The 19,272-nt window shown below is 36.8% G+C and overlaps 1 protein-coding gene across 5 annotated transcripts; it reads right to left on the bottom strand.

The window, feature by feature from the left end:
- Nucleotides 1-51: 51 nt before the first annotated feature.
- LOC122865537 (GRAM domain-containing protein 2B-like) lies at nt 52-14,022 on the bottom strand. 5 transcript variants are annotated; one of them, XR_006375494.1, is made up of 15 exons: nt 13,516-14,007; nt 13,006-13,131; nt 11,595-11,682; nt 11,418-11,487; nt 11,227-11,330; nt 11,026-11,121; nt 10,876-10,947; nt 9,868-9,948; nt 9,553-9,664; nt 9,019-9,135; nt 8,325-8,415; nt 8,053-8,157; nt 7,780-7,864; nt 4,156-4,250; nt 3,029-4,024 (listed from the first exon to the last, which is right to left on the bottom strand). XR_006375494.1 is itself a non-coding variant. In XM_044174112.1 (14 exons), the coding sequence occupies exons 2-14, from the start codon at nt 13,115-13,117 to the stop codon at nt 413-415; spliced, it is 1,407 nt and encodes a 468-aa protein (XP_044030047.1). In that variant the 5' UTR covers nt 13,118-13,131; nt 13,516-14,022; the 3' UTR covers nt 52-412. The 5 variants fall into 5 exon arrangements, 4 of the variants coding, with proteins under 4 accessions (XP_044030047.1, XP_044030045.1, XP_044030046.1 ...); XM_044174112.1 differs by lacking the exons at nt 3,029-4,024; nt 4,156-4,250 and adding an exon at nt 52-745 and having other exon boundaries at nt 13,065-13,131; nt 13,516-14,022; XM_044174110.1 differs by lacking the exons at nt 3,029-4,024; nt 4,156-4,250 and adding an exon at nt 52-745 and having other exon boundaries at nt 13,516-14,020.
- Between the last annotated feature and the right edge of the window lie 5,250 nt (nt 14,023-19,272).

The raw sequence follows: 19,272 nt of genomic DNA, 5'->3' as shown, positions 1-19,272 counted from the left end.
AGTGGGCGGGCTGCTTTGTGGTGAAATCACAATAAACATCCAGACAACATGTTTTATAAATGCATTTGTTTTTAATGTTTCTATTATTTGCATCTATCTTTGTATGTGCGTTTTGCATCTTTTTGTATTAACTGCGCTGATATAATTATATTTATTTATTTATGTATATTTATATATACACAGGGTACAATAAGGCTCCCTTTACAGTGGTGGAAGAAGTATTCAAGTAGCAAAAAAAAAAGTAGCAACACTGCAGTGTTTAAATACTCTGTTACAAGTAAAAGTCAACATTTAAAACATTCCAAATTTTACTTGTGTAAAAGTACAAAAGTATTAGCATAAAAACATACTTAAAGTACCAAACATAAAAGTACTCATTATGCAGAATGGCCCATTTCAGAATAAAACAATGTCACAATGGTGAGAGAGACTGGCAACAGGGGAAGGACCCAACTGCAGACGGTCGGGGCAGACAGGAGGATTTCAATGATTTAATACAGGCGTACAGGCAGATGCAGGTAAGTAGGCAGAGGCAGGTGCAGGTGCAAGTATAGGTGCAGGGTGCTGAGTCAGTGTCAGGTGGTTTGAAAGCAAAGGCACAAGGCAACATTGCAACTTTGACAAACTGGCAAGGGAACAATGGAAGGACTGCTATGTGAAGTGAGTGGCTGATGAGGGATTGAGGTGCAGGCGGGGAGATGGGAGTGGCAGGATCTGGAATGAAGGGAGAAACGTCTGAGGGCATCTGGTGGTTGGAAAGAAAATGGCAATGAAATGCATCGGCATGGGGGAAGAGAGAGAGATTTGGCAAACAGTATATCTAATATTATTGGATTATAATTGTTGCATTCATGTGTAAGCATCACTTTAATGTTGCAGCTGGTAAAGGTGGGGCTAATTTTAATTTCTGTATATACTGCTGGGCAGCTTAACCTATAAATAGTACATCAGGATTCATTTGTTGATTATATTTTGTGTAAATAATCTAAATGTGCAAAGTAACTAAAGCTATCAAATAAATGTACAGGAGTAAAAAGTACAATATTTGCCTCTCAATTGCAGGGGAGTAGAAGTATAAAGTAGCATAAAATGAGAATACTCAACTAAAGTAACTCACTGTATTTCACATATTACCAGCCTGTGATAGTTGACGGCTTGAACCCTTGATTGAAAACTACATGACAAACTGTGTGTTGAGCTCATTGTTTTATGCACTACAAGTCTTCACACATAAGACACACAAATATTTTCAAAAATGACACCAAAAGAATAAATCAGGAGCTGAAAAAAATGAAAATGAGTCACCACAGAGTGGGAGGCAAGCGGACCAGACAGAGAAGAAAGACTCAGCCGAACCACAGACCATGTTTATGTTTGGAAGCTGAAGAAGAGAAGTGATAATGTACATTTAATCAAGAACTGAAGTAAAATCTTGAGGTATTTGTACTTTACTTGAGTATTTTCATTATATGCGACTTTATACTTCTACTCCACTGGGAAATATTCTACTTTTCACTGCATTACATTTACAGTATTTGACAGCTACAGTTACTACTTATTAATTGCAAATGAAGTGCTCTGCACGCTCACCAGTGGTGGAGGAATTATTGAGATTCTTTACTTAAGTAAAAGTACCAATACCACACTGTAAAAATAGTCCATTACAAGTAAAAGTTCTGCATTGAAAATGTTACTTAAGTAAAAGTACAATACATAAGTATTAACAAAATGTACAAAAGTATCAAAACTAAGAAAAATGCAGAGAAATGGCCCCCGTGAGTGTATATAGTATATCTAATGATATACTATATATATGTACTATTATATAGTATATTACTAGATTATTATTACTCATGCATTAATTTTTAAGCAGCATTTTTCTCTTGTAGTTGGTTGAGGTGGAGCTAATTTTTTATTTTCTTATATTGGGCTGCAACTAATGATTGTTTTCATTATACGTTAATCTGCTGGTTATTTTCTTGTTCAATACATATATTCTATATTATAGTCACAAGCTCGAAGTGACACCTTCAGATGTCTGGTTTTGTCCGACCAACAGTCGAAACCTCAGAATGATTCAGTTTGCTGCAGTTTAAGTCGCTGATTTTTTGATAATTGACAAATTGCATCATGTTTTAAAAGTTCTTCATATGTTTTGTATGTAAAATATGAATTTATAAAGTAACCAGTAACTGCAGCTGTGAGATAAATGTAGTGGAGTAGAAGTATAAAGTGTCATGAAATGGAAGTACTAAAGGAAAGTACAGATACCTCATTATTGTACTTAATTACAGTACTTGAGTGAATGTAGGCCTACTTAAGTTACATTCCACCACTGACACCCACACAGGTGTTTTCAACCACTCTGGCTGACTAGACCTCTAATCGGGGATGTAAGTTGATGCTGGGAATTATGTGATGTCACCTGTACTAACAACAGGTCTTTAATAACAGGTTATCCCGCACTAACAGGTACAATAAGGAAAAGTGACTGCGCCCACACACTGTTCTGAGAAGAGGTCTACTTAGGAATCATAAGTCAAAACACCTGTGTGGATGGACACGAAGAGCTTACATACATTATGTATGAGTACTTCATAGAGTATGATTGCAGTTGTATGGATTAAACAACCAAACAGTATCATAACAAGTTAGAGCTCTATCCAGACCAGCTACAACATGCATCAGTAACAAATCAATAATATATAACACTGAATGAGTACTTTTACTACTTTAGCACTTTCTGATAATATGTACTTTTAAATGCAGAACTTTTACTTGTAATAAAGTATTTTTACACTGTAGCATTGCTACTTTTACTTAAGTAAACTTCCACCACTGACAATTGACATTCAACCTATTATGACTCTACTTCTTAATCATGTTAGTAATTGTGATTTGATTACATCACAGTTTTCTGAAAGTTGTTTGCGTTCATTTGTGTATGCTCTGCAGGTGTGTCACCTGACTGTGTGAGCTGGTGAATGCCTCACTGCTCCCAACAAATAAAAACACTATCAAAGTAAAATTCAGTAGACACTGTATGAGAGACATTTATTTCAGGACTGCGAAACATACAATAGTTAATGGCACACTCTGTGATCGAAATGTAAACACACGGGTTCACCCCACCACCATAGCTGAAAACACAAGCTGGTTCCTTGCTACCGCTCCTGAAATGATCGACTGGCCACAGTGGAAATGTTTTCTGATGCTGATTAAGGTAAAAACACGAGTAAAACAGGACAAATGTTTAAATTATGATCAGTTGAGAAGCTCCTCAATTCAGATTCAGATTCAGACAACTTTAGTGATCCCAAGAATTCATTTGAGCTCACCCAGTCCCCACACACGCCTCAAAAACTCACAGTTTATAAGTCAGAAGCAACAGATCAACATACAAGGAAACAGTAAATGAAATAAAACATTTTAAGTACTAAAGGAAAGTACAGATACCTCATTATTGTACTTAATTACAGTACTTGAGTAAATGTAGGCCTACTTAGTTACACAAATAAAATAAAACATTTTATTTACTGCTGCTCGTTGTTCTATAAGAGAATAAACCTGTAATTTATATGGTTATTAGGCCACATTTACAATAAAATACCTATTAAACTCACATGTTTTAACTTTAACTAGCCTCTACTCATGTAACCCTGACAGCCCCATTTCTATCTTTAGATAACACACACTGTAAGAATAAGTTGCCCATAAATGTAATTAAAATATATTGTACAAACATCCCTAGCTGAGTGATTTATTTACATGACATAAATATAATTCATTGGCAATTTAATTCTAACAAAAAACAAATGAACAGCACAAGTTGACCTTTTAAGAAATGTTTTGAAAACATTGAAATAGGACCTTTGGACCTTAAAAATCCCACTATTGTGAAATGCAAAATAAAGCTCTCAGATAAATACTACATATATGCTTAAACTTTGTCTTTACTAACACTGGCACACTAACACGCTGCTTCAGTTTACCCTCCAGCACAACATTTTGTTCAGAAAGAGTCCTGAGTGGAAAGGGGAAAGAAGCTATTATTGCACAAAATAGGTTAAAGTTCACACAGTTTTAAGAAAGTTTGCTGTATGAGCTGTCCATGCTTTGGCAACAAATCAATTACCAAAGCTGATCACTGCTGACCTTTAGTGATAAACCAACATTTCTATCCGGACCAGTCAACAGACAACAGTTTTCTTTTAAGTCTCTTCAAGTAGCTTCCGGAGGTTTCTTTGAATCTAGGATTTAAAAAATGAAGGACATCTGAAAACATGCACAGTAAAACCATATTAAACTGCTATTCACTAAAAACTACTGTAGATATCGCCATAAATGTTATACAACTGGGAAGATACATTTAAAGGAACAGTTCGATATTTTGGGAAATATACTTTCTTGCTGAGAGTTAGACTAAACCTAAAGATAAGTACAATACTTTAATCCCACAGAGGGCAGAATTTAGCCAACTTCGACCCCAAAGTTGAGCATAAACACAGATCACAGTCAACCCCGACATTCCAGCTGGAAAACAGTTTTGAACCATTAACAAATCACAAAGAAAGAAGTGGAGATGACTACTGATAGGTTTGGACATGGGAGTGTTAAGAAGAGTGCCAGCCGACAGAAAAAGGCACAAAAAAGTCTCATGTGGAGCAAAGGGGAAGAAAAAAACATCTAAAGACACGATTCAACCTGTAACTCCGGTTGTGGGAGACGCCACTATTGGAAACATAAGCAACTGATCAATAAACAGATTACTGGTGGACCAGTACAGTCAATAGAGGGATCAACAGGTTCAGCAGACTCTTATCACTGAATACAAGGCTCAGCAAAACCTGTAGCCTGAAAGGGATCAATTATATTGATAGCTTCAATCTGTAATGGGGACGCAGGCATCTTTTCCAGGCAGGTGGCCTCCACCCAAGCAGATCTGGGGTTTAAGTACTGATGAATCATTTTTGGTTGCGACCCCCATCGACCAGGCCCAAGATGATGCACCTATGTCCATTAAGATTCTCAACATGAACAGGTAATGTAGGATGTTGGCCATGGGGGTTGTGCAATATGTCGCCATTGTCAGAAGATGTGTATGTGCAAGCTGTTACATGGAAGCTATGTGTTGTTGAGATGTTTTTTTACTATGCAGTATGTAGGTTTTTATCTTCTGTGGAACTGCAGGACGGAGTCCAGAACAAATTTCCCTACAAGGACATTAAAAGTATATCTTATCTTATCTATCTTACCCTGACACACAGCAGCCTCAGCGCCACGAAGACAAAACATCATAGCCTCAATGTCAACGTGTTGACCACCAGCTCATGGATCAGTCTCCTAATTCCTCCTCCCTTCACTCTCCCCTCTCCCCTGCCTCACCTCTTTTGTGATTCACTGATAAAATGGAAGCGCTGGTTAACGCTGGCATTAAATTCACCAGCCGCTCACTGCAACGTCGTCTGCCTCTACCCCAACCAAGCACATTCTGTAACACCAACCTTGCTGATAACGAAGACAACAAAAAGAGAGAACAGCTCTCTCTCCTGCCTGGGCTGACGAGACTGATAAGGCCAGCAAGGTCACCAAAAGTTTGCCTCATCAGCCTCCCCCCACCTCCCTTCTTTGGGGAATCTCTAACAAACCAAGATCAAAGATTAAGGTACTGGATGTGGTTTTAATGGATGCCACTAAGCTGCAATGCTGCATCTCAAATCACCGCCATTCATCAACACCAAGCACATCTGCCTGGCATCAGAGCAGACAGGAGAGAAGATGCCTCGGACAGACAGGTTCCTTGCCCCACTTCTACTATCCCCAATATGCCTCTTCTTTCTCCTATTGGGTGTGGACTTACTGCCTCGTACAATGGCCGCCACCAACTGAAAATGGGCTGGACTTTCACAGTGCTAAACTGGTTTGAATCCTATTTGAAGGACAGGGTCTACTTTGTGTCGATCGGTAATTACACATCTAAGTCTACAAAAATGACATGTGGAGTCCCCCAAGGCTCCATTCTCGGGCCTCTTCTGTTCAACATCTTCATGCTCCCACTGGCTCAGATTATGGAAAACAACAAAATATCACAACATAATTACGCAGATGACACACAGATTCATATAAAGATCTCACCAGGTGACTATGGTCCGATACAAGTACTGAGTAAGTGCATTCAGTGATTGGATGTGCCAAATTCCCCCAGTTAAACAAAGATATTACAGAAATAATTGTCTTTGGGCCCAAAGAAGAAGGATTAAAAGTCATTGTTCAGATTCAGGCGCTTACGTTAAAAACCTCAGATCAGGCCAGAAATCTTAGTGTAGTCATTGACTCAGACCTACTAAATTTTAATATCCACATTAACACAATTACAAAATTAGCCTTCAGAATATATCAAGAATTAAAGGACTTGTGTCTCAGCAGGATTTAGAATAACTTGTCCATGCGTTTATATTCAGTAGGCTCGACTACTGTAACAGTGTTTACAGGTCTCTAAAAAGTCTAACAAACAGCTGCAGCTGATTCAGAACGCTGCTGCTTGAGTCTTCACTAAGACCAGGAGAGACCACATTAGTCCAGTTCTCAGATCTTAACACTGGCTTCCTGTTGACTTGACTTTTAAATATGTCTCTTGGTTTATAAAGCACTGAATGGTTTAGAGCCAAAATACATGTCTGATCTGCTGCTCCATTATGAAGCGCCCAGAACTCAGGTCGTCTGGGAAAGGCCTGCTTTCTGTCCCCAGAGTCATAACTTCAGTTTTATGCACCACATATCTGGAACAACTCTCAGTTCTTTTAAATCAAGGCTGAAAACGTTTTTGTTTGCCACTGCAACAAACTTTTTAAGTTAAACTTGGGACTATTTATTCCTATCTTGCACTGCACTGTAATTTTTATTCTACTGTTTCAGTTGTCTTATTTTATTTTAGCTTATTTTTATCTTCTATTTTATTGTGTTTTACTCTTTTAAAAATCCTATTTGGTGTCTTTTTATATTGTCATGTTTTTTAAAATATTTTTTTAATGCCTTTCTTTCTTATGTAAAGCACTTTCCCTTGTTGTTGAGAGGTGCTATACAAATAAACTTGCCTTGCCTTGATGGCACTGTTGTCTCATGTTACTATGACTAAAGAGATGCACAGTGATAAAGAGGTTTTGTTTATATTTGCAGTCACAGTAACATGATATTGCAGCACCTGGGGATCAGGAATAGTGCAGAGCACGCACTTTCTTTGATATTGGATGGTTTTGATGACAGTTGCTCTGGAAATGAAATATGTTTTTGTGCCCAATGATAAAGAAGATAATTCAGAAGCAGAACTGGAGTATGAGAATGACAATGCTAGCTCAATTAGGACATGAGCTCCGAAAATGAGTAGCGACCAATCTTCAAACATCAACAGTTTTGAGCAAATGAAAATGGAAAAACACCCATGCATTTAAGGATTAATTCAAACAAAAAACAAAGTTGTGGTTTTAAACAAAATAGATATAATAGATATAATAGATTTAACTAGTGAGCTTCAGAGGTGCTGGTAGGTGGATTTTTTTACTTTTGGACACTTCTAGTAACTATCGGCAAGAAGCAAATAAGCATATTTCCCAAAATGTCGAACTATTCCTTTACTGTAACAGAAGTTAATAATCTCTTTCATACTTCAGTTAATAGCTGCCCTTAAGTCAGAGACAACACCCTCATTGGCTAAACAGAGTGACAATCAATTATCAGCAGGGGAAAGAAACTACTGAACATAAAATACATAAAAAAACAAACCTTTTCTAGCTTTACCAAGTTGGTAGACAGTTCTCCATAGATCTCAGCATTCAGTCCATCCTGGGACCTGTGGCTCACAGCATTTCTGCAACAAGATTTGACTAAATCATTAACCAAATAATGTGTGATGTTGCACTACCAAAAGAAATAGCAGGAGTGCATTTGGAGATCATTTGTTTATCATTTGGTAACGCTGACACTACCGAAATGATTATCAGGAAGAGAGCACTCTAAATTTAAACTTCTTTAATAACATGTGATTGTAGGTCTTACTCATTACGAATGTGTTCCCCCATGGACACCAAGGAGTTCAAACGATGCTCAAGAGCCACAATCTTGAAAGCCATGTAACAGGAGGACAGGACAAGAACACTAACTCTGTGTAGACACGCAAACACAGTGACAGGTGAACATTCAAATAACAACCACACAGAACAATTTCTAACACGCTCAAATAATGCAAATGAACTTGTCAGAGAAATCCAACTATTGTCTTGTCAGAGCGCTCTGGCTTCTCGTATTCCACTTAATGAGAGGTTACTCACAAAAACAAATAGATGAGGAGGATGGCGTGTAACGACATGGGCTGTGAGGATTTGTCTTTGAGTGTGACTCCCCGGGTTGGTTTAGTAGAACCTACAAGTAAAAATAAAAAGAGAAATATTCATTTGGTAGATGCTAGTAGCAGTACAATTAAAAGTTTTTTGGAAACAAATAAATGAGCTGCAACATTAAAGGAATATTTTGACATTTTGTGAAATACGGTGTATTTCATGTCTGTAAGTAAGCAGGAGCCAGGAGATGGTTAGCTTAGCATTAAGACTGGAAACAGCTAGCCTGGTAAGGTAACTAAATCTGCCTGAGCACATCAAAAGCTCACTAATTAACATGTTATATCTCATTTATTTAATCTATTAAAAAAGTGTAAAAGCAACACATGATTTTACACAGGGGTTATATACCTTTGACTGGCCACCTATTTCCAGTGTTTATGCTAAGCTAAGCTAACCAGTTGCTGGTGGTAGCTTCATTTTTCCTGCACAGACATGAGAGTGGTATTTCTCAACAAGAAAGCGACTAACAAGAATTTGCCAAAATGTCGAACTACTCCTTTAAATATACATCGATTACTCTTGGTTTGTAACTAATATTTCCACTGACTGAATTTTTTCTGGGAAACACTGAAACCCAAAACTACAGAAGTATTAACAAAGCTTCTCTTTGCTCAAAGAAAACTACCGTTCTTAAGGGCAGCTCCGTGTTTTGGGCTTGGAGTCTGGAGGTGAATGTCTGCGTGGACTGAAACCTCTCCACTCTTCACTGCACTTAGAAATGTGTCTGGGAGGCCGGTGAAGTCTGCTCAGATAAACAGAAAGAACCTGTGACTCCAGCTGCCTACGGATAAATATTATTAATAGAATCACAAACATCCTTACAGATCAACATTTGCTCTACGGGGGCTTGTAAGGTGGAAAAAACAACATAAAGACAAACAATAAGCTGAATATGTCATTCATCATTCAATAGGATCATCAATGTTTTCATGCCAACTGTCTTAGCTATAACAAAAGACAAAGCCTCAATGGCTCAAATTTCACTTGCCTCCAGCTATTTGCAAACTAAAGACTGTCAGAGCCACAGTGACACCTGACACGCTAAACACATTTGGAGAGATTAAAAAACTCTACAAAGTGTACAGCAGATTAGAGTAAGTATATAGTAGCTTTGTAAAGGGTAGAAGTATACATAGAGGGATGAGGATGGAGCACACACCAGTTATTTTGTCATAATCTGGAGTTTGAGACCCGGAGCTGCTGCTCTCCATCATCTCCTGCCGTCTTTTTTGCACAACCCCATCGAGGTCAGAGAAGTCTCCAGAAAAGTCCTGCAACGCATATACAGGACAATATACAATGGATACCACATACAGAGTGGGTATTGTATAACACGAGAACAAAGCGTTCCTATAGATCTTTTATCACAATGAATAAAAAATAAATATATATATATATATATATATATATATAAATCTCCTCATGTACAATAAATACATCCCGTACAAAAACATCAAACAGACCCCTGACTGACCAGAGGAAGCGACGATGGGCATTTCACTCTGAAGCTGTTGTCACAGGAGGAAATAATGGGGCTGCTACAAGTCTTATCCACCTGGAATGACAGAGTGTGAAGAAAATATTCCGTTATATTTGGGGTTTTTTTTGCCACTTTGCAGCAGCACAACAAGCTATAAACACAACACTGAAATATTATTACCTTATGAAGTTTTTATGGTTAACGTGTTAGCAAACAGTTGCCTATTTAGAGACCTGGCAGACACCGAGCAACATCAGCATTCATTTGGAGTCATGATTCTGGCCACTTGGTGACAGTAAGTCTAATATTCACTCTCCTGTTAGCATCGTTTTGGTCTCCACCACCTCCTGAGGGAAATATCTCACCCTTTAGCAGCTAAATGCTCCACTGTGTTCACTAGCTAGTTGCTATATTTGATGTACAGTTGATTTTTAGAGCTTTTCCTGGGGGTATATGTGCCCTTGGACAAAGCTAGGCTAGCTGTTTCCCACTGTTTCCAGTCTTCATGCCAAGCTATAACTGGCTGCTGCAGGTAGCTTCATATTTAGCATACAGACTAAAGATGAGAGTTGTATCAATCTTCTCATCTTTATGGCTAAGGTCTTATTGTTTAGACTGTAAAATGTCAAAAAAAATTGTAAAAAATAGCCCATCACAATTTCCATGGTGACGTCTTCACACTGCATTTTTGTCCAGCCAACAGTCCAAAACAACAAAGGTGTTTAATTTACTGTGAAATCAAACAGAGAATAGCTGCAAATCCTCACATTTGGGAAGCTGGAACCTACAACTGTTTAATATTTGGGCTTAAATGATTATTCAACCATCAAAACAGTTGTTGATAAATTTTCTACCGATTAACTAATCGACTAATTGTTTCAGCCCTACTCTCATTTTCACCAGATGTTCACACTATAATGAAAATGTTTCGGAAAAATGTAAATAGAAACCCTTAAATTCAATTAGGACAAAAATAAGTCTTTTACAGAAGATGTTACTTACCTCCAAATGAACACAGATGGACCTCAGAAGTTTGTAGGTGGTGTTTCGAGACAGGAAGGACACAAACACATGCTGGAAAACAGTCATTTAGAATCACTTTCATGTTTATGTCAAAAGGGAAAAAACTGATTGTGTCAGCAGTCTTTTTACCTGATAACTTGTAGTTTCAATCACAAGGGCGTTTGGCACTAATAATGCAGTTTTAGTTTTTTTGATAAACGTCACAGACACCGCTGGGATTGAAATCTGGAGATGAGAAAACACTCCCATGTAATACCAGAGAATTCAGCCATAAAACATGAAGTGGCACTGAACTCAAATTATTTCTTCATTACAGTTACAGCATCATACCTTGGTATCTCTGCCAAAGACTTTGGAGTGGAAACAGATCCAGTTATCAGAGACAAACATTTTGCCCTGATATAAAATGTCTCTCTGCAGGGCACAAGTGTAACCTGTTGGCACGAGCAGTACTCCACGTTTAGATTAACAATCAGTTTGTTGATTCTCGCGTTCATGTGAAAAGAGAATCTGACACTTACTTTGTTTGAGTAACTCATCTTTGCTGACCTCCTTGAATAACTTATGATAGTGGGCATTTGTCTTTGATAGCTGAAAAGAAGAGAATAGACATTTTGTTGTTTTGTTAAGAAACTGCAAAAACGTGTAACATTTGTACATAGTTTGGTGAAAATTGTTAAATCAGTCGGAGTCCTTACGTGGGTGGGCTGAGGTTTCTTCCTTTCACACTTCGTTTCACAGTCACTTGGACTCAGCATTGGTGAAAGCTGCTCCACAGATTTCAATCTGACAAATATAAAAAAGTCTGGGTTTATATTTACAGCAAGGTAATTTGATTTGCTTAGAACTTCTATTCCTGTGTGCACTGACGTGACAGTGAGCTGCTGCAACAAAAGAGTTTCCCCTCGGGGATCAATAAAGTATTTCTGATTCTGATAACACCTGAGGAGAGGACAGGTAAGATATATCAGCTAATACAGGAAAGCTACAGTTATAACTCATGATAAAACATGATTCATATGCTCACTTCTACTGATCCACGCAGAATATATTATTAGTCAAAAGTACACATGCTTCATTTGGCTTTGCACGGTGTCAGCTGTGGTTATGTAAGCACTGCTTACACAGCGACATCAAAATCTGTAAACAGCGCTTTGGTCATGCAGGTATACAGTAGTTAGGTGGAATTACAGTGTTGTAGTTGTAAGGTGAAGAAATACAGTTAATGTCTACTGACAACTTTAGTGAAATGAATCCAGTTTAGGCTATGATATGATTTAATATTCAAGAAAATAATTCATATATTCTTTGGATTTCTTCAGGGTTTTACTCTTTTAATATACCACTGACGAAGAATATATATTACCATTTTTTTTTTTACACATTTCTTATGTGAGAAATGAGCTAGTTGATTCCAATCCAAACACTTGAAAGTTTAGATTTAGTAAGAATCAAGGAATCTACATTAAGTCCAGTTGTCTTCAAAATCGTCAAAATATTTTGATTTTGTAGTTTTTAGGGCTAATTTTCATTACCAATGACTTTTAATCGATTAAATTTTAAAAGCCTACAATAAAAATTTTGCAATTCCACTTTTGTAATTGTGTTTCTTAAAGTGAAACTAATGTGTAATGTGTGTGTGTGTGTGTGTGTGTGTGTGTGTGTATTTTCTGTGTCTGTCCATGTGTAAACTGTCTGTGTTTATTCTTGTACACATGCTCTCAATGAGACTACCTGTTTAAATAAAGGATTCAATTAAAAAAAGAACTGAAATCTTCCAATTATTTTCTCGATTAATCGATTGATTATTTGAAAATAATGAAAAAGTCCATCACAGTTTCTCCATTTCCAAAGAGACGTCTTCAAATGTCTTTTTTTGTCCGACCAACACTCCAAAACTCAAAAATATTCAGTTTACAGCGATATAAAACAAAGAAAAGCAGCAAATTCTGCATTGGAGAAGCTGGAACAGGAACATTTGGGGGTTTTTACTTGAAAAATGACTGAACTGTCTGTCGATCGATTAATCGACTGCTTCTTTCAGCTATAGTGGTTATCTTAGGTGTATTATATGAGCAGCCGCACAGAGGACAATATAACCTTCTGCACCTCATGTCTGCTGGTTTCTTCCTGCTCTCTGAGGGCTCTGACTCTGTGTCCAGACACACCTGGAGGTCTGCAGGTGACCCTCCGTGCCTCCTCTGTCTCCTCTCACCTCCATTCTCCACTTCAGACCTGCATATGTTACACAAGACAATATTCTCTCTTTTCCTGCACATCAATCACCTGCACAACACCTCCAACGTGTCATAACATATTCATTGTGCAGGAAAACACACAATATCTGCAAGATAATGTATAACACAGCCATCAGCTATCATTCATAGCAAGAAGAACATAATATGAAAAGTTTTGTCATCTGGAATTTCAAAATGCAAATTAAGCCTATCTGTTCCTATTCCGTGCCACGTACGCGTCACATGCATCCATTAAAAGTCAGCACAGCCGTTTAATTCAAAAAGCAGGATGTGCATACAAATAACCACAATGCGCCCGAATCGCCTCCATTTATGCTGGAAAGCAAACCGGGCCCTTCCTCTCCATCTTATCCAGACTTACGTCGACCGATTCCCTCGGGAGTCCTTGCTGAAAACTTGATCCGGTGTGGATAACGGGGTCAGAAGTCTGTCCGCCTGCTCGGTCGTCAGTACCATATTTTATATTTCATATCTTACACGTCTCCCCCATCGGTTCAAAGTGTCGCCCTTGCGCCGCTTATAATACAAAAGCTCCTGGCACGGAAAGTTTGGGAAGATCGCTCGATGGACCGAGAAGCCCGACAGAGGAGGAGCCGGGAAAGGGGAGGGGGCAGCAGGGAACAACATCAGGAAAAACATCAGGAACAACAGGGAAGAAGCCTGCTCCTGCTGTGGCTGACAACTTTTGAATCGTATGATAAAACATGCAGATACATTATTCCCCTATATTAAAACAAGGAAAGTTGGGAAATATAACTTGTCAAACACACACAACTATTTTTAAAAAAAGCGCTCACAAGGTTGAACTTTGCGTAAAACCTTTGCGTCAGCAGCTTCCCACCACCAAAAGTCCCACGAGCTTTGAGTAGCTGCCTCTTAACACTCTTACTGTTGTTAGTCAACCTCCTGCAAGTGGAAAACTTTTTGGACTCAGAAAACTTTGGTGTTACAACTGCGTGCATTTGACAGAGACGTCCAGCAGGGGGCAGCAGAGTCTAGGTGATGCAATGTCTGTACTTTCAGGTGTGTTTCACCCTCAGGTGACCCTGCCAACAGAGCTGAACGAAGTATTCAGATCCTTTAGTAGCAAGTAGAAACACCACCGTGTAAAAATACAAGTGAAAGGCCTTTATTCAAAATCTTACTTAAAGTACAGACGTATTATGAGCAAAATGCAATGGTGGAAAGTTACATTTACTCAAGTACTGTTCTTACGTACAGGTACTTCTACTTTACTTGAGTATTTCCATTTTCTGCTACTTTATACTTTTACTCCACTACAGTTCAGAAGGAAATATTGTGCTCTTTACTCCACTACATTTATTTGACTTTTAACTTTAACTACGAATTACTTTTCAGAATTTGATTTTACATAAACATTTCATAAGATTATTAAATACAATGCAGTTTTGAAGATTAAAGCAGTGGTTGCCGACCTTTTTGGTTTGTGGGCCTTTACCAAAAAGGAGTGTCTACTTGGGCCCCTTGTCATGTTTCAGAAGTCTATAAGTTGTTAGCGGTGATGGAAAGTAACTAAGTAGGATAAAGGATCAAGTAATTATCCGATATTTCAAAGGCAAAAATTAGAGAAAAGTCCAAAGAATGAATAAAGATTTGTGCAGCTGAACATTGTTTGTCATTAATCATTTCTTTCAGAAACACTGGACTAAACTACATAACTGTATATAAAATAGTAAAAACTAGCTCCACCTCAACAAGCTACAACAGTACAACCACTTACACATTGGTACATCAGTATTAATAATCTAATAATGTCATATGTAATAATATCAGTCTCATGGGCCATTTTTTTTTAGCAGAACAAGTACTTTAACTTTATGTAATACTTACATACTTTTACTTAAGTAGGATTTTGAATGCAGGATTTTTATTTGTAATGGAGTACTTTTACATTGAAGTATTGGTACTCCTGCTTCAAAAATAAAGGATCTGAATACTTCTTCCACCACTAGCAAAATGTACTTATGCAACAGAATGGCCTATCAGGGATTTATTATTACATATTTTATTATTGGATTAATATTACTAATGCATAAATATATAAGCAGCATTTTAATGTTGCAGCTGGTCATGGTGGAGTTAATCTTAACAATTAATCATATTTTTATAGACTGATCATATGTTTGGTATGTAGTAGTAAAAAGTACAATATTATTTGATTCTGAAATGCAGTGGAATAGAGCTATATAGCAGCATTAATAATGTAGAATAAAATAGAGTAGAATGAACATTGAAATAGTCAAATAAAGTACCTCCAAATTGTACTTATGCACAGTACACGAGCAAATGAATTTAGTTATATTCCACCACTGCCTGCCAACGTGCATGCACTGCCCAGTTTACATCTGAGCCTACATGGAAGTTTTTCCTCTTTGTTTCCGCGTAAAATTAAAACAATATCATGTTCATGTGCAGTGAAATATTCAAACCCAAGACTCCATGGTTTTTATGGCTGCACTTTTCCACCACCTGGAAATATTCTCATCATTTTATACACATTTCCCCTGAAAGTCAGCCTGACATATTTGGTATCTCTGGAGACTTTTGGATCACTAGAATTTAAAATAAAGTTCCTTGGGTTTGACTTGGCCGATCGGCAAAGTCATCTGCTCGTTAAAAGGATTCATTTCAGAGCAGAACAACATATTGAAGGAAGATCCGGGTTAATAACCCTTATTTTCTGTCTTAGATTCAGGTATCAAACATTGGGACTCGAAGGGTATTTCTTCCTTCCAGGGACCTCTTGGAGGATTGGGGTCCTTATGACCTTTGGGGCCTGGAAGAGGGAACTGGGTGATTACAGAAGGTAATCACAAGTCTTTGGTCCCATTCCAAATTACAAAAATTCTGAGAAACTGTCCTGTATTCAATGCAGAACATGCTGGGAACTGAGCTTAAACTGGATCCAGTATCCCTTCTCCTTGGTCTTCCTAGTATGCACATCACTAATGTACATCATAGAAAACTGTTTAACAATGGATCAATCAGTGGATTTCCTGTAAGGTTCCCACGATCTCTGGTTGGTATTGGATAATAATGGAGCATATTCCGCTACCCTAGTGGGAAAAAAAGTAGTCTAAAGTTTACTAAATGTTAGTATGCTACTAAATGCACACTAAAGTGTACTAGCAGACAGACTAATAATTAGTATACTTAAAGAGTGTTAAAATGGAACAACTATATTTGTACTTATTATACTTTAGTTGTACAAAAGCAGTACAAAAGCTTAACTTTAAGTGTGTTTAGTGTACTTGACTGTACTAAAATGGGACTATTTTAAGGGTAAAGCTGAATCATGTTTTAACTATTAGTGTACTTTATTTACAGAAAAGTATTAAGTTTACTTATTTTTTATATTACAAATACACTTGCAAAATATATTTTTAAGTGTGTTAAAATACATTCGAACAATGCCATCACTTGTTGTGAAAAATAAATAATTGAAAACACTGAACAAAGGCTTTTATTGTGCAAGAAATAATGCTGCTCTTTATTTGTTTTTAGAACAAAGAATATTCAGAGGGCAATCACGAATCTTTGAAAAGTATCACGTAAAGTAATCAAACATTAGTTAAAACTGTTTGACTCTTTGTCAAATCAAAATAAAATGGAAACATATCAAGCAAATCAAACTTCCATCTTTTTCTTTGCAAACTGCTCATTGTTGCATTTTCGCACCTCTGAGGCTGATGTACTTTGGAAATTCTAGACCTCGTCCTAATACACTCCAAGACCGCTAACTTTAACATAATGGAAACCCTTTCTCGAATATGTAAATGTCAATGTATCTGCCATTTTAACTAGAGCTTTTATATGAAGTAAATGAGATGCTAAGGCCCGACTATGATGGTTTACAACACAGGGTTGTATAATGAGATTTTGTTTTGTTGTTCCCTTTATGCTACTCAATATATATATATATATATATATATATATATATATATATATATATATATATATATATGCACAGTAGATCAGTGAATAAATAATAAGTCATGATGTGCAATGTTTTACAAATGTGCCTGTAGAGACTTATGTGTTTTTCTTCTTTCTTCTCTTTTTCTTAATTGTCTGTGCTGAGCTGAGCAGTGTTAGGTTTTAAATTGTTGTTTTCCTTTCCTGTCTTTCTTTTGTTAAATGAAAAAAGAAAAGCTCAATGAATAAATTTTGGAAAAAAAGGTTCATTTCTTAAGCTATTTCTTTATTACACATATTGTCCATATCTATATATCTATAACATCTACAGCAGATGTTGAGCATGGAGCTAGATGACTTTTAGAGCCAAAAGAAGGGACGTTTGACTGAATACAGAATAAGTATTGAATGTAAAAACATGTACACCTGTATAGTTAGATTGAGGCCAGATACCTGCACCTTAAATAACTAAAACGAATATGTCCATGAGTTATATGCCTAGACTAGACTATGCAGTTTATTCATAAATGTCATGAAACACCTGATATAATAATAGATGTTGTTGTCTCTATTTCCTTTCATCCACCTCCAGGAGTCGCTGTTGCAGCATCATCAAAACATCAATGCAGGGGGCAAAAGACTTGTCAGAGTTCATTAAGTATCCAGGAGACAATGGCACTGCTGGCAATGCAAGCTAGCAGCCAGTTAGTCCGCCATTAATCATGGCTGACAAGGAACAAGGGGTTAAAGGTTGGAAAGCTGCCAGAGACTCTGTTTTTACACTGCCTGCTTATTCACAGAAAAGGAGAGCTGGGAGACATTCGTTTTTCATGATAGCGCTTAGTAAAAATGCTTTTTGACAAATAAAAGTCTTACAATCAATATTTCACTCAAGTAAAAGCACAAAAGTATTAAAGTAAAAGTATTTCTTAGGCAGAGTCGTCCCTTTCAGAGTTACATTATTACATATATCATATTAATTGAATATTATTACTGATGCTGGGGGAGGTGGAGCACATTTTAACTACTTTATATAGTTTGATGTAGCACAATATCATATTTTATAAATTGATGATATGTTTTGTCTGTAAAATCTTTATCTGTAAAGCAACTAGTGACTCCAGCTGTCAGATACATGTAGATGACAAAGTATAATATTTCCCTCTGCTATGCAGTTGAGTAGAATTATAAAGTAGCATAAAATTGAAATACTCAAGTAAAGAACAGTACAAAGTTAAAGTTATTGTATTCAGTTACTTTCAACCACTGCCAAATAAATCAGGGTTGATGTACAGTGACATAATAAACATATCATTACCATTACTTTCAATAAAATATGAATGTAGCCCTTTACTTGATATACTGTATGTCAAAATCCAAGTTTAAATGCAACATGAACAATGTTCCGATAATGCGATTCTCCACAGTGTTTTGCTTGAAACTATCTATCCACTAACTATCTAGCAAAATACCACCACGATACCACTCTCATGTTTGTACGCTAAATATGACACTAGAGCCAGTTTACGGTTAGCTTAGCTTAGCATAAAGACTGGAAACAGGGGAAACAACTAGCCTACCTACCAGCACCCTAAAGCTCACTAATTCTAACATGTTACATCTCATTTGTTTAATCAGAACAAAAGCTGTGTGAAAAAAACACTTAGATCCTTTACTTAGTAAAAGTAGCAATACCACAATTTAAAAATACTACATCACAAGTAGTAGTAGCAATACATTAGCAATGTATCAAAAGTAAAAGTACTCATTATGCATAATGTCCCCTTGCAGAGGATTATATGATCATACAATATATTGGATTATTATTGAGTATATATAGATATATATATTGTTGGGCATTTTCATCTGTAACAATGCTTCATACTTTGTAAGTTGGTACCGCTATTATTTATTTGTTAAATGTTTCCTGGAAAAAACTAATTTGGCACTAATTATAGGAAAAATAGAGACAGTGTCCAAGTGGTACAGTTGAAACTAAATCTAGATTCTTTTTGTCAGCTGTAAAAATGTGAAATTTGTCCATATATGGAGTAATAAATACTCCAGTGAAAAATAACCAAAAATAGAATAATTACTCGGGTTTAAATGGAAAATTACTGTTTTCCTCATATTTAGTACCAAATTGCATAGTTCTTTACAAGAACATTTTTAGGAAATATTT

Source organism: Siniperca chuatsi, linkage group LG18, assembly GCF_020085105.1.
Source record: "Siniperca chuatsi isolate FFG_IHB_CAS linkage group LG18, ASM2008510v1, whole genome shotgun sequence".
Classification (NCBI taxonomy): Eukaryota; Metazoa; Chordata; class Actinopteri; order Centrarchiformes; family Sinipercidae; genus Siniperca; species Siniperca chuatsi.
The sequence above is the reverse complement of the archived record's forward strand: the minus strand, read 5'-3'. Positions and strand labels throughout refer to the sequence as shown.